This window comes from Formica exsecta, unplaced genomic scaffold (assembly GCF_003651465.1).
Source record: "Formica exsecta isolate Colony F162 unplaced genomic scaffold, ASM365146v1 scaffold72, whole genome shotgun sequence".
NCBI classification, from domain to species: Eukaryota; Metazoa; Arthropoda; class Insecta; order Hymenoptera; family Formicidae; genus Formica; species Formica exsecta.
Genome location: NW_021853485.1, coordinates 5,464,304 through 5,476,675, shown reverse-complemented (window position 1 = coordinate 5,476,675; position 12,372 = coordinate 5,464,304). Strand labels below are relative to the sequence as shown.

The following is a 12,372-nucleotide window of genomic DNA, read 5'->3' as shown; positions in this document are numbered from 1 at the left end:
TATATATATCATAGGCGCTGCGATTTCATACCTTTATATTGAATTTACAAGAAAATGTACTTTTTTCGTATAATTCTCTTTATCAGAAAAATAAAATAAAATAATTTTTTCCCTGATACAAAATTATACAGAAGAAGTATAAAATTTATTACTATATTAAATATAAATTTTTTATAGAGAAAGAAAGAGAAAAATAATGTAGAAGTTATTATAGCCGATAATAATTAAAATCAAACATATATAAAATTCCGAGATATTTTTTTTAATGCTATAATAAATTATATCATGAATCAAGAAATAGCGTATGAATTGTAATTATGTCGTTTTTCAAATTATCTAAAAAAATAAATTTTTAATAAACTTAAAAATATTTTCAATGTTCTGCAATAAAACGCGATAAAAATCACGAATGCAAGAGAATATTAATGCATTATAATAAATATATTGCGGATATTAAATAATAATTAATATATCGGGCAGGTACAATAGCGGAACGCGAACACAAAAAATGGGAAAATGCGCCACCGATCGAAAACAATCCCTATAGCGAGGAGAATATACGAAAGCGATGCTTGGAAAGACAATATTCGAAAAATTCGGATATTCCAGGGTAAGAATAGCGTGAGAATGTTTGCGAATATCGTAGCCGCAAAGCTTTCAATTTAATCTCTTATTTTGTGCAGAGCTCATTATGACTTAAAGAAGTTGAACGAAGTAAATCTGGAGGCACTTCTGGCACTTGACCGTCCGGACATTAAACGGTAACTTTCATCAATTTCGTCAAAATAATAAAGTATATATCAATTTCCTCGAAATAATAAAATATATAAAAATATATTTTCTTTTATATATATATTTTTTTTTCTCTTGTACAAAGATTTTAAAAAATGCAAAAATTCCAGTTTGCTTGGAAAAGGAAAATTCAAACAAATCATTTCTTTGGATAATTATCCCGCGGCTATAATTTTTGATTAATATTTTTTTTTATTCAAGATATTAATTAGATTAAAAATAAAGAAAAATCCAAGTATTATTTTGTTGCTACGCTATCATTCCGATTTTATCGATCATTGCACAGATTCGGCAGGGACTATTATATCAATCAATCGAAAGCGGCTAGCGGGGAGCGACAGGAGCAGGCCACCAGGTCGACGATGTCTTCGATGTCGAGCAGACCGAGCAGCTCGCTGTCCCAGCAATCGAGCTGTACCGGCAACGAACAACGCGAACAACAGGTGAGTCACCACGAGCTCGAGCAATTCGAGGCCGCCTCCCTGCGCGGCAGTCTTCCTAGACGACGCTGCCGCGATCCCCTTGCCAGTCCACATTTCGCGATCAACCCCCTCTTGCATCTGAGCGATCGGTTATGCCACGACGGTGACGACAACGACAACAAGCAGCAAGTCAAGAATGTCATAGAGAATGAGCGAATAAACGAAGACAGCGAAAGTACGATTGAAGACGCAACAAGAGATCAAAGATTTAGAAATTCTGAAGCGACAGTTGATAGAGAGAAAAACAACTACATTCTGGCAGAGAACTTGAAGATCGATACGGATTTCGAGAAATTCATATCGCCGGATTGGAATCAATTCTGGAGCGATCGCGAAGGAAATACCAATCGCGAGGCTGAAGAGCTCATAGTACCACGATACGATGTTAACCGTGGAAGTTTGCTAGACAATCGAGACGATCACGATCCGGGTGATCATGATTCCGGGATCGGTTCGCGCGACTCGGTGATCAGCGATCGGGATCGCTGGCGACGAATGTACCGGGTGGCAGACAACAATCGTCATGACGGCGGTGAGCAGATATCGTTAATTGGTGGCAGAAGATTCTGGACCACCGGCGGATATAAGTACCACACATTCGGCGGCATCAAAATCCGGCCGAGGAAAAAGGAGGACCCCGACGAGCTTGAAGACGAATCAACCTCGTCGTCGGAGGATCAGTTCGTAGATCGCACACTAGAGTTCGCGAAATTAAAATTTCAGACTTTTGGCGGGATTAAAAGGAGTCGAAGAATCAATGGTAGCAAAATTCCGAATTACAGGAGGATCCGGTTGAGACCGATCCTGTCGGAAGCTGCATCCGCCGTACCCGACATTGACAAAATCGTATATCGCGACCGTGTAGTAACGGAAAAATCAACAAATTTTGAATTGTATTCTAACATCGATTGTTTAGGAAACTTCGATCGGTTAGCAAACTTAAATCGTTCCACGAGTTTCGAAGGATTCGCTAGCTTCGAGCATTCTACGAGCTCGACTTTCGAAGAGAGCGACTGGCAGGACGAAGAGAACCACGTTGCGAACCATCGGGTTTCATCTGGACACGATGTTGGCAGACATCGAACGATCGCCTTCAAAACGAACTTTGCGATGAAATACAGGAATTCGTTTCGTAAGAAGAATGTAAATTCATCCTCTCTCTTGTCCTTAGAAAACGAGGACGACGAATGGCAGGACGAGGTCAATTCTATCTCCGATGAGAGTATAATGAACAAATTCCCGAATGGTATCTCAAAGAGGCGAAAAACTTACGCGTTCAACGACGACAATGTTGCGAGACGAGGAAGAGAAATGCGATCTCGAAGGTATCGGGAAATCTTTGAGGAAAACAACGGCAGAAAGTTGGAGAAATTGATTAATAGAAACACTAACAATAAGAAGAGCCTAGATAGCTCGAAGAAACTTCGACGAGCGCAAGAACAGAAGAGCGATGATAAGAGGCGATACAGAAAGTTGAATGTAAGAAGTTTGAGCGACGTCACGATATGGTGACGATAAGCGCTGATCATAAATGGAATAAACATCGACCTGTAAAAGATGTACAAAATATATCACGTTAATAATTATAGCGTGATTTTCATAAGGAAATATTCTGTTGTAGGAGCAATCCTAGAAATATTTTTGCCATATTATATAATTAAAACGCCAAGACCCTTCTTATTAGTAATCAATAAAAAAAGAAGAAATACTTCAAGATGAATTGGAATATACGATGAAATGAAGGGATAATGAAAAATATTGCGAGATTTTTGACAACGCGGATATTATATATTCAGAATGCGAGCTTCCGTGCAATAATTGCCGGACGCAATCAAAATAAAGATTGTAAAGATTTATTAACAATAATTTAATATAATTGGTACAATGTTATATATAATTGATTTATTTTCCTCGGTGCAATAACGTGCCTGAGAAAATGAATTTATATTAGTGTCGTAATTCTGTGGCCATATTTTTCAAGATAAAAGTGCCATGGCGCGAAATGTTAATTCATTATGAATTTATGAATGAGTACAATAATTATACAAAATTAAGAGATCATATTTATACGACAATGAGTCGCAAATGGTAAATAAATACGGGTGTACAAAATACGAGACATGTCTCACAATATATAATGCTGATTAATATCCTGCTCCTTTACAAGTTTCTATAACTGCATTTTGTTTCTGTTTTATAGATCGTTCTTTTAAAATATTAGAAGTAAAATTAATTAATTTTTTTCATGTTAATTCCAAATAATTGGCCTAATCCAAAATCAAAATTAATTAATACTTATATTGCAGATGGATATAAAATTATTACACATGCTCATAATCTCTTGCTAATCTAAAAAAAATGATACAATAGAAAAATAATATAAAATAAATTTAAATATAGACATTTAAAATTATTAAAATCTTTGAAAATTACCTATATAACTTGCACACAATATCTTGTATGCGTGTATGTATGTGTATGTGTGTGTGTGTGTATTTTCTATGTTTCATATCGATACACGATAACTTTAATTAATTAACTAATTTAATTAATGAGATAAAAACTGATTTTATTTTTCAACCGCATGAAACTTACAGGTGACGGTTGCTGTTTAATATTAATTTTAACATTTATAAATTATTACAGGAGTTTGCAGCATTCTAAAATTTCATAATTAAATATTAAAATAGCGATTGTAGATATAAATTTAATATTTTAGAGAGAATTATGTTGTAACAAAACTTGCAAACCTCTGATCACGTATTACGAGAGTTCCATAAACGATAATTATGTATTAAAATTCTCAAATAATTTGATGGTACAAAATCAATTTGCGTATTCAGTGCTATACTCTCCTATACACAGTTGAAAAAATATTCACATAAAAACATTTCAATTTTTAGCGAAAGATTTATATAATATGTTGGCATATAAATATTAATCATAATATATACTGATCATAAATTTTATTTTTATCTATTTTTCTTAAAATGAGGATGGATATCTCCAAGACATATATTTAATTTTTATATCGACAATATACCGAGTTATTCATCATCTGTAAATGCGGCCATCGCAATCGTACAAAATTTGCACAATAAATACGATCTAATTTGTTATCTATGTATCGTATACATCGTTCTTAATGTAATCTGATAAAATGTGAAATTTGCTCGGTTCGTGTTAACACGACGGAATCAATTCCGCATCTGAGCTACCAAAAAGTACTTTCATTGGTAAGTACCATCTATTTTTACATATGTACAAAATGTGATGACTATATAATAAATGAATGTATTAATATTTTCTCTAAAGTGTTTGCAAACGATAATCATTCTTATAAATTTTATTGTTACTATTCTGCAACTCGGCAATTAATTCCACAATTATATTGTTTGCATTTTTATCCATCTAATAATTCCTTATAATATAAACTAATCATATTGCAAAACTCTCTTTCCATCTAATATGCTTTATAAATTATCCACGGAGTTTCCAGCATCAGCCATATTGATAACATCGATAACCAGAGATCAATTAATAATAATATTTATGTGTAATCATAACATTCTATTATTAATTTTTATACATCATAGATATTATATGTAATATATTAGCAACACAGTATTAACACTACATAAGAAAGCTTCTTTATCGCATGATTATTAATCCGAATAGCTTATTTTTAATTTGCAAAAGCTAATGCATCATTTTTTACTTAAAACATATTGGTACTCAAAACATATCGTGCACAATTTGTCTCCAAAAAATCAAATTAGTGTAAAAAAAAAAAAAAAAAAAAATTAGTATTCTTGAATGCGATAAAATGTTGTTTTTTTAAGCTTCAAAAATTTAGATATTTTATTGTTAAAATAACAAAATCTATTATTAATAACTAATATTTAATATGTGTAGAAATTAAACTTGTATACCAATCAATTCCGTCATTTTAAAAAAAGGGGGGTATGAAGAAAAATAAAGAAAGGAAGAAAAGGTGCTAATAAAATCGCGACCAATATGTATTAAGCACAAATAGGCATTCATACGATTAATAATTATTGTCAGCGACTTTTTCAAAAATGGTCCATGATATTACAGATCACATGCGTTGTGCTAACGGTACTAACACTAAAAATTCTTATTGTTATAACGATATTGTGAATATAAATATCGTATATTATTAATATCATTGTCAATATAATTATTTTTTTTTTTTTAATATTAAATGTATGCTATTGAATATGTACCAGATAATAATATTAATCGTATAATAGCTTTATGAAAGAGACGTGAGATAAAGAGAAAAGAGACAAAAATTTTATTCTTCGCAGCGTGTAAAAAATAAACGAAAGATAAAATGGCAAAAACTCAGAACATAACGAGATTATGAAATGCGCAGCTTTCAAATGAATTTATTAGCGCGAGACAATTAACATCAGCCATTCTTCGTGTGTTCCAGGAAGAATCCGCGATATCTAAGGAAATCGACGATATTTCGATCCTGCAAGAAAACAAGAATATAAGAGCGACGGAGGAATTGTGTCGCAGAAATAACGCCGAGGTAATTAATCTCGAAACGAATAATCGCGCTGTGAATTCGATGATCGATACCGGCGACGATCAGAAAGTCAAAAGCGAGAAAGACGCGCCTGACGAAACGGCATGGAAGGATCACCAACAAACGGATGACATCTTTGAGGATCAGAGGAAAAATAGTAAAAATGAAATTAACGCCAAACTGAACAATCAGGAGCATAATCTGGAGACCGAGTGCAAGAATGATAAGAAACGGAAAGTTCGCAGGATCGATCTGAAGGCATATGGTTTCGAGAACGAATTCATGGACCAAAAGAAAATCATCCGGCAGCAGAGAATGGTCAACAAATTGGACCTAAAGTCCTTCGGCTACCAAGACGGTCTGCGTCGTGCTTGCTCCAATAATCAATTGGATCAACCCTTGCGTAACAACGAGAAATCGAACTTGACAAGACGCGCGATCGAACGTCGCATGTTTGAAGGATATCTGATCGATGCACCGAAGTCACTTGGTTATAAAGATTTCGCGAAAAGCTCGAAGGATCTCAACAAGCTACAAGATAAAGTTGAGAAGATGGGTTTGGGACTGATATCGGCTAAGTCAATGCCAAATGTTGCTGATGAAGCATATTATCATGCAAATCCGGTTCACGTAAACGCGAAACGGGATCAGCAGGACGAATTGGCTGCCAGGAATCTGCTGGATCGCGCAATCGATAAATCGGAGGAAGGAATAAAGACGGACGAACGCGACGCAATCATCGATGAAGATGATTCGTTGCTGAACAGTTACGACGAACTTTCTTCTGATGTGGACAGATCCTTCGAGGATATATATATCAGAAGTAAGGAACAATCTCGAGGAACGAGAGAGAAGTGGCGGACAATGCCTTCAGTGAAAAGGCTCGCGGAAGTCTTTGGCAGACGACAAATTTCCGAAACAGAGACCATGCTAGCAAAAGTAAACAGAGCTTCGGTAATTAATGAAATAGCTTCTTCACTTCATTCAGATTTCATTTAGATTTTAGATTTTATTTGAGCTCGATATATTTGAAGAACATTCAAAGCATGACTGAATTCAGTCCATAATTTATAAAAATACATAAAGTCTAGATAGATAAATATACAAAAATAGATAGATTTATTTTAGAGATAAAAAAATATGGGCAAAAAAATATTTATAATTTTGTAGAGAAATTTACGTAAATTCAATTAAATACGGATTCGTATTTAAAAAGAATTTACAAATTATGATATGACTAATGCTTTATTTATCATACGATAAATTTATCAATCATAAAAATAATTATCAAATTAAAAATTATATTTAAAAAATTTTTAATTGTGTGTGTGTGTGATATTTAAATCATATGCCAATAATTCATCCTATACGCGCTAATAATTTAAATATTCTATCAATTCCATGCACTTTTATCTCATAGGTGGCGAAGGTAGATGATATCAAGGACAGATCGTTTACACCCGAGATACAAATAATCGAAACGCCAAAACCAATGCATAGTTTGACGGCCAGATCTCTTTCGAAAAAATTTCGAGAAGGACTTCGTCAAATGCCCGGTAAACTGTCCTCACCGCCAGTCAGCCGGTCACTGATAGGAGAGCGATTAACGAATCGAACGGAGATTGTACGACCGAAACGAGAAGACAACGATACAGATGTGATCTCGCCCGGCAAGCTTAAATCGAACATTATATTTTGGGAGCAAATGCAAAAAAGAAATTAAACAGTGTACCCCCTCCCCCACTTCATAATGATAAAAAGTTAAATGAAAAGTTAAACATGATCACAAAAATTGATTTTTTGTATATATGTAAGAACAGAGAACAAAATCGCAAGTTACGCAACTCGAATAATGTATTATACAGTGGAGAAATATTAGATTAGAACGAATTTACACGATAGGTCAAGTCACGAATTTATTAAATAAGATTCTAAGAAGAAATTAAATACACTAAGTATAATAATTATTGCAATGCTAATGAGAAATAACAATTATTCGAATTACGAAGATAAATTGTTTTATATCAAGGCAAAATTTATAAATATAGATATATTATCGAACGACGTAATCGTGATGTCATTTTTGACAGAACTGTTAAAATTTAAAAAAAAAGCTTAAAATGTCTACAAATATCGCGATTAATTTTGTATATTTATAAATAATTTTGTATAGGTAGGATTTTGTGCATATTTCTATTGTGGAAATATAATATATAATTATGATAGCATATAAAATCGAATCAAATGCTATACTACAGGAATAATATTCATAAAAGAAGCAGATTTGCATTTACTTTATGAGCTATTAAGTTGCTAGTGTTGCTATCCTTGCAAGGATAAGGATATGTTAACGTCTATTGGAAAAGTAATAATCTTTTAGCTATTGTAGGTTTACTTACAAGATCTTATATGTAAGCATGATAAATAAACAAGATCGTCTTTTGTTGGAGGATAACAGCGGATAATAATAGTAAGAATAGTGTGCGTAAAAGCATGATTAAATTCGTGTCAAACGGCGTCGCGACACATTGATAGCCAAAGAAAGCGTTCCGAATATTAGTACTCATTACAGATGAGAAATCAGTTTAACCCTTTCTTCCCTGATTTATATTACAGAAGTTAAATTTAAATAAAAAGTATTAAATCAAAAAGATATAATGGTATTCTAATCATGTAAAATCCTAACATTGTGCAATGTGCTACGTTCTCTATCAATTGTACAAATGTCGATAAATCCATAAGAAATTATCAATATCAACTAAATATTATATAATCTATATAGGTATTAAACCACTTTACGTCAAGATTCTTGGCTTTTGCGACACACGTAAAGAATGCGCAATTTCATGTACATGATCTCGTCATTGCGACGAGCAAGTAACCGTATGTGTTTCGCGACACTAATATTTTAATTTCGTATGTATAATATCGAACCACGTAACCGTGATGTCATTTTTGACAAAACTGTTAAAGTTTTAAAAAGAAAAAAAAAACAAGCTTAAAATATATCTTCACAAATGTCGCAATCAAAATTTTGTATATTTATAAATAATTTTATATATGTAGGATTTTGTGCATATTTTCAAGCATACAATTGTGGAAATATAATATACAATGCATAACAAATATATATTATGCATATAAAATCAGATCAAACGCTATACTGCAGAAATAATAATAATCGTGACACTGATAGCCAAAGAACACGTTCCAAATATCAATATTCATTCAAGATAAGAAATCAGTTTAATTCTTTTTTCGCTGATTTATGTTACAGAAGTTAAATTTAAATAAAAATTATTAAATAAAAAAAATATATAATAATATCCCTAATCCTAACATTGTGCAATGTGCTACGTTCTCTATCAATTGTACAAATGTCGATAAATCCATAAGAAATTATCAATATCAACTAAATATTATATAATCTATATAGGTATTAAACCACTTTACGTCAAGATACTTGGCTTTTGCGACACACGTAAAGAATGCGCAATTTCATGTACATGATCTCGTCATTGCGACGAGCAAGTAACCGTATGTGTTTCGCGACACTAATATTTTAATTTCGTATGTATAATATCGAACCACGTAACCGTGATGTCATTTTTGACAAAACTGTTAAAGTTTTAAAAAGAAAAAAAAAACAAGCTTAAAATATATCTTCACAAATGTCGCAATCAAAATTTTGTATATTTATAAATAATTTTATATATGTAGGATTTTGTGCATATTTTCAAGCATACAATTGTGGAAATATAATATACAATGCATAACAAATATATATTATGCATATAAAATCAGATCAAACGCTATACTGCAGAAATAATAATAATCGTGACACTGATAGCCAAAGAACACGTTCCAAATATCAATATTCATTCAAGATAAGAAATCAGTTTAATTCTTTTTTCGCTGATTTATGTTACAGAAGTTAAATTTAAATAAAAAAATTATTAAATAAAAAAAATATATAATAATATCCCTTAATCATGTATAATCCATGATTTTTGCCATCAATTTTTGATTGTACAAATGTCGATAAATTCATAAGAAATCAATATCAACTATCTACTAGATATTAAACCACACGTAAAGAATGTGCGATTTTATGTATACGATCTCGTCATTGTGACGAGCAAGTAACTGCGTATCTTTTGCAAAATTATTAGTTTAATTTCAGTATAATGTTATATTGTCCACACACAAATTATAGATAATGCAAAACTATTTACGAACTGTTATATGAGAAGATACTTAATGTGAATAGTATAAACATTTCTCTTGCAAGGAATAATTTGAAGTAAAATAGTAAAATGCACAATAAAGTCTTTAAATAGAAATAAATATGTTTTACGTTAAATGCTCTTCTGATGCAAGATGAAAAAAAAACTAAAGTAAAAAATAATTTGTAAAATGTAGTGCATTATCCACTGAAAAATGTGAAACAAAAAAATATAAGATACAGAGCCGATTCACTTATTTTGCCCCAGTTTTAAATTTTAATACATGTTCTGTATTCATTCTAAATAACAATTTGATGCAAGTGCCAAACAGTAGAATGTAATTCAGAAAGTAAAATATATTGCAAGCATAAATCTCGTAACAAAATAAAATAACATGTAAAAACCAATCAACAGGTATCCTTAGCATAGAAAAAAGAATGTCATGCAATGTGTTATTAGCTACATCAATCATTTAAAAAAAGAGATATCAGTGATATCTTGTAAAAGACAATAAAAAGGGATAGTACACTAAATTATGTTAACAATACTTTAAAAGATAATGATATAAATATCAATACAATGATAGAACATGTTGATATTTAAGAATAATATTTAAAACTGGGCAAAATCTCTTTAAATAAATAAGTGTTGTACTCACGACAAAAATTCTTTTGATAACAAAGTACAATAGCAAATTCCCCAATTGGTTCATTAATTGTCCACTGTTTAGTAGCCTTTGGAGTCCAGAGTAAAAACTTCAATGTATGCAGCACGAATAGCCAGTCCACTGCTCTGCCATTGGATCGATAGGAAGAAATATCATGTTGATATCCCATGAGACAGCGTACAACTTCAGATAGGTTCTTGTTATCCCATATTACGTAGTGTAACATCTATACAAATCAAATAAAACATTTTAATAGAATATTTCTTTGGCATAAAGACTGTCAAGTAAAAAGCAAAATTTGATTTGAAATGATTTTTAAATATCACAATATATTATTCACGACAATGAAATAACATAAAGTTACCACAATTCTTTGCAATATTCGTGCTTTGAATGATCATTAACTCACAAATATTTATTAAATTCTATGCATGTATTCATTATTTTACACAAAGTATCACGCAACTCATAATAAACAAGTTAACATAAAAATGGTACATGAAGAAATGAGATAAAAGTATATAATAAAATTGACTTTATAAGATCTGTACTTATACTTAAAAATATTGAATATTGAAAATACAGATATTTCCTTTTTTATGCTCTTGATTCATGTTTTCATTGGAAATTCGTACCTTATCGAGAGTCTCCCACTACTTATCTTCGAGATCATTACCAAATAAAATTTATTAATCGCAATTTCATCTTTTATGCTTTCTTATAACACGTTATTTTCCAAAACGAGATTACATTGCGATATTCGAATCGATTTTCAAAACGGCGCGCCTCACAAAATTTAACCTAACCTACCTCAAACTACGCTCTTTCTCGATATATTCGCAAAAAATCTTTTAATTTATCTTTTTTCAAATAACTTTTCCAACAAAATAAGGAAATTCACCTTCGACATGAATGCCTTCCCGTTTATTGCATTGATAAACACGTCTTGCACATTTTCGACGATGATTTCTACCATCAAGCTCACTCCACGGTTCCCGCAACACTGAATTAGTTCAGAGCTTATCTTTCTCCTTCTAATATAGAGAGAAAAAGATAAACTCTGAACTAGTGCAGCCAGTTCAGCTATAAAGAACAGATCCATTATTTTCGCCGGTCGTTTCAAAATGTCGAGTGATATTATTTCGATCATGGTCACTTTGAGTCTTGTCTTATACGACTAACAGAGAAAATAAATGATATTAAAATGTGGAAAGTCTTTATTCTTTTATTTGTAAAAATATATTACTCGCATATCGCACATTCACTTTTTTGAAATACATTCTGACAACAAAAAATAAACATAAATATAAATTATACGTTTTTTTATCTACATCAACAACCGTGCGTAACTTATTTAAGTAAAAAAAGCTTTTGTAACCCCAGTATGCTAAATTACATACAGTAAATAACTAGAATTTCGAAACACATTGCTATTAGTATTATTTCCTCTTTTATTTGTAAGAATTAAACAAAATAAAAAGAAAAGAATAAGCAAAAAAAACAAATAATAATGCGTATACATTTCCATTGTTAGTTTATATATATATTTATGCATTATTAGAAGAAAATAGATTTAAAAAATGATAAAAGAAATAAGAGTAAAGTTTACAAATAAATAAATAAATAAATTATATATGTATATTTATA

General features: G+C 31.4%; 2 protein-coding genes across 16 annotated transcripts in view; one reads left to right on the top strand and one right to left on the bottom strand.

Moving 5' to 3' along the window:
- LOC115243345 overlaps window positions 1-9,123 on the top strand; it is a 38,250-nt gene extending 29,127 nt beyond the window's left edge. For 11 of the 13 annotated variants that reach the window (XM_029820244.1, XM_029820245.1, XM_029820249.1 and 8 more), the window contains 3 exons: window positions 481-610; window positions 684-761; window positions 1,079-3,409. In XM_029820244.1, the coding sequence (XP_029676104.1) occupies window positions 481-610; window positions 684-761; window positions 1,079-2,786 (1,916 nt within the window). In that variant the 3' untranslated portion in view covers window positions 2,787-3,409. Of the gene's footprint in view, window positions 1-480; window positions 611-683; window positions 762-1,078; window positions 3,410-5,733; window positions 6,787-7,252 lie in introns of those variants that run through there. The other 2 variants (XM_029820247.1, XM_029820246.1) reach the window with 2 other exon arrangements.
- LOC115243362 overlaps window positions 1-12,152 on the bottom strand; it is a 44,900-nt gene extending 32,748 nt beyond the window's left edge. Inside the window, exons 1-3 of one of the 3 annotated variants that reach the window (XM_029820287.1) lie at window positions 11,627-12,152; window positions 10,717-10,951; window positions 9,183-10,265 (exon numbers count right to left, since the gene is read on the bottom strand). In XM_029820287.1, the coding sequence (XP_029676147.1) occupies window positions 10,225-10,265; window positions 10,717-10,951; window positions 11,627-11,875 (525 nt within the window). In that variant the 5' untranslated portion in view covers window positions 11,876-12,152 and the 3' untranslated portion in view covers window positions 9,183-10,224. Of the gene's footprint in view, window positions 1-9,182; window positions 10,266-10,716; window positions 10,952-11,626 lie in introns of those variants that run through there. The other 2 variants (XM_029820288.1, XM_029820290.1) reach the window with 2 other exon arrangements.
- Between the last annotated feature and the right edge of the window lie 220 nt (window positions 12,153-12,372).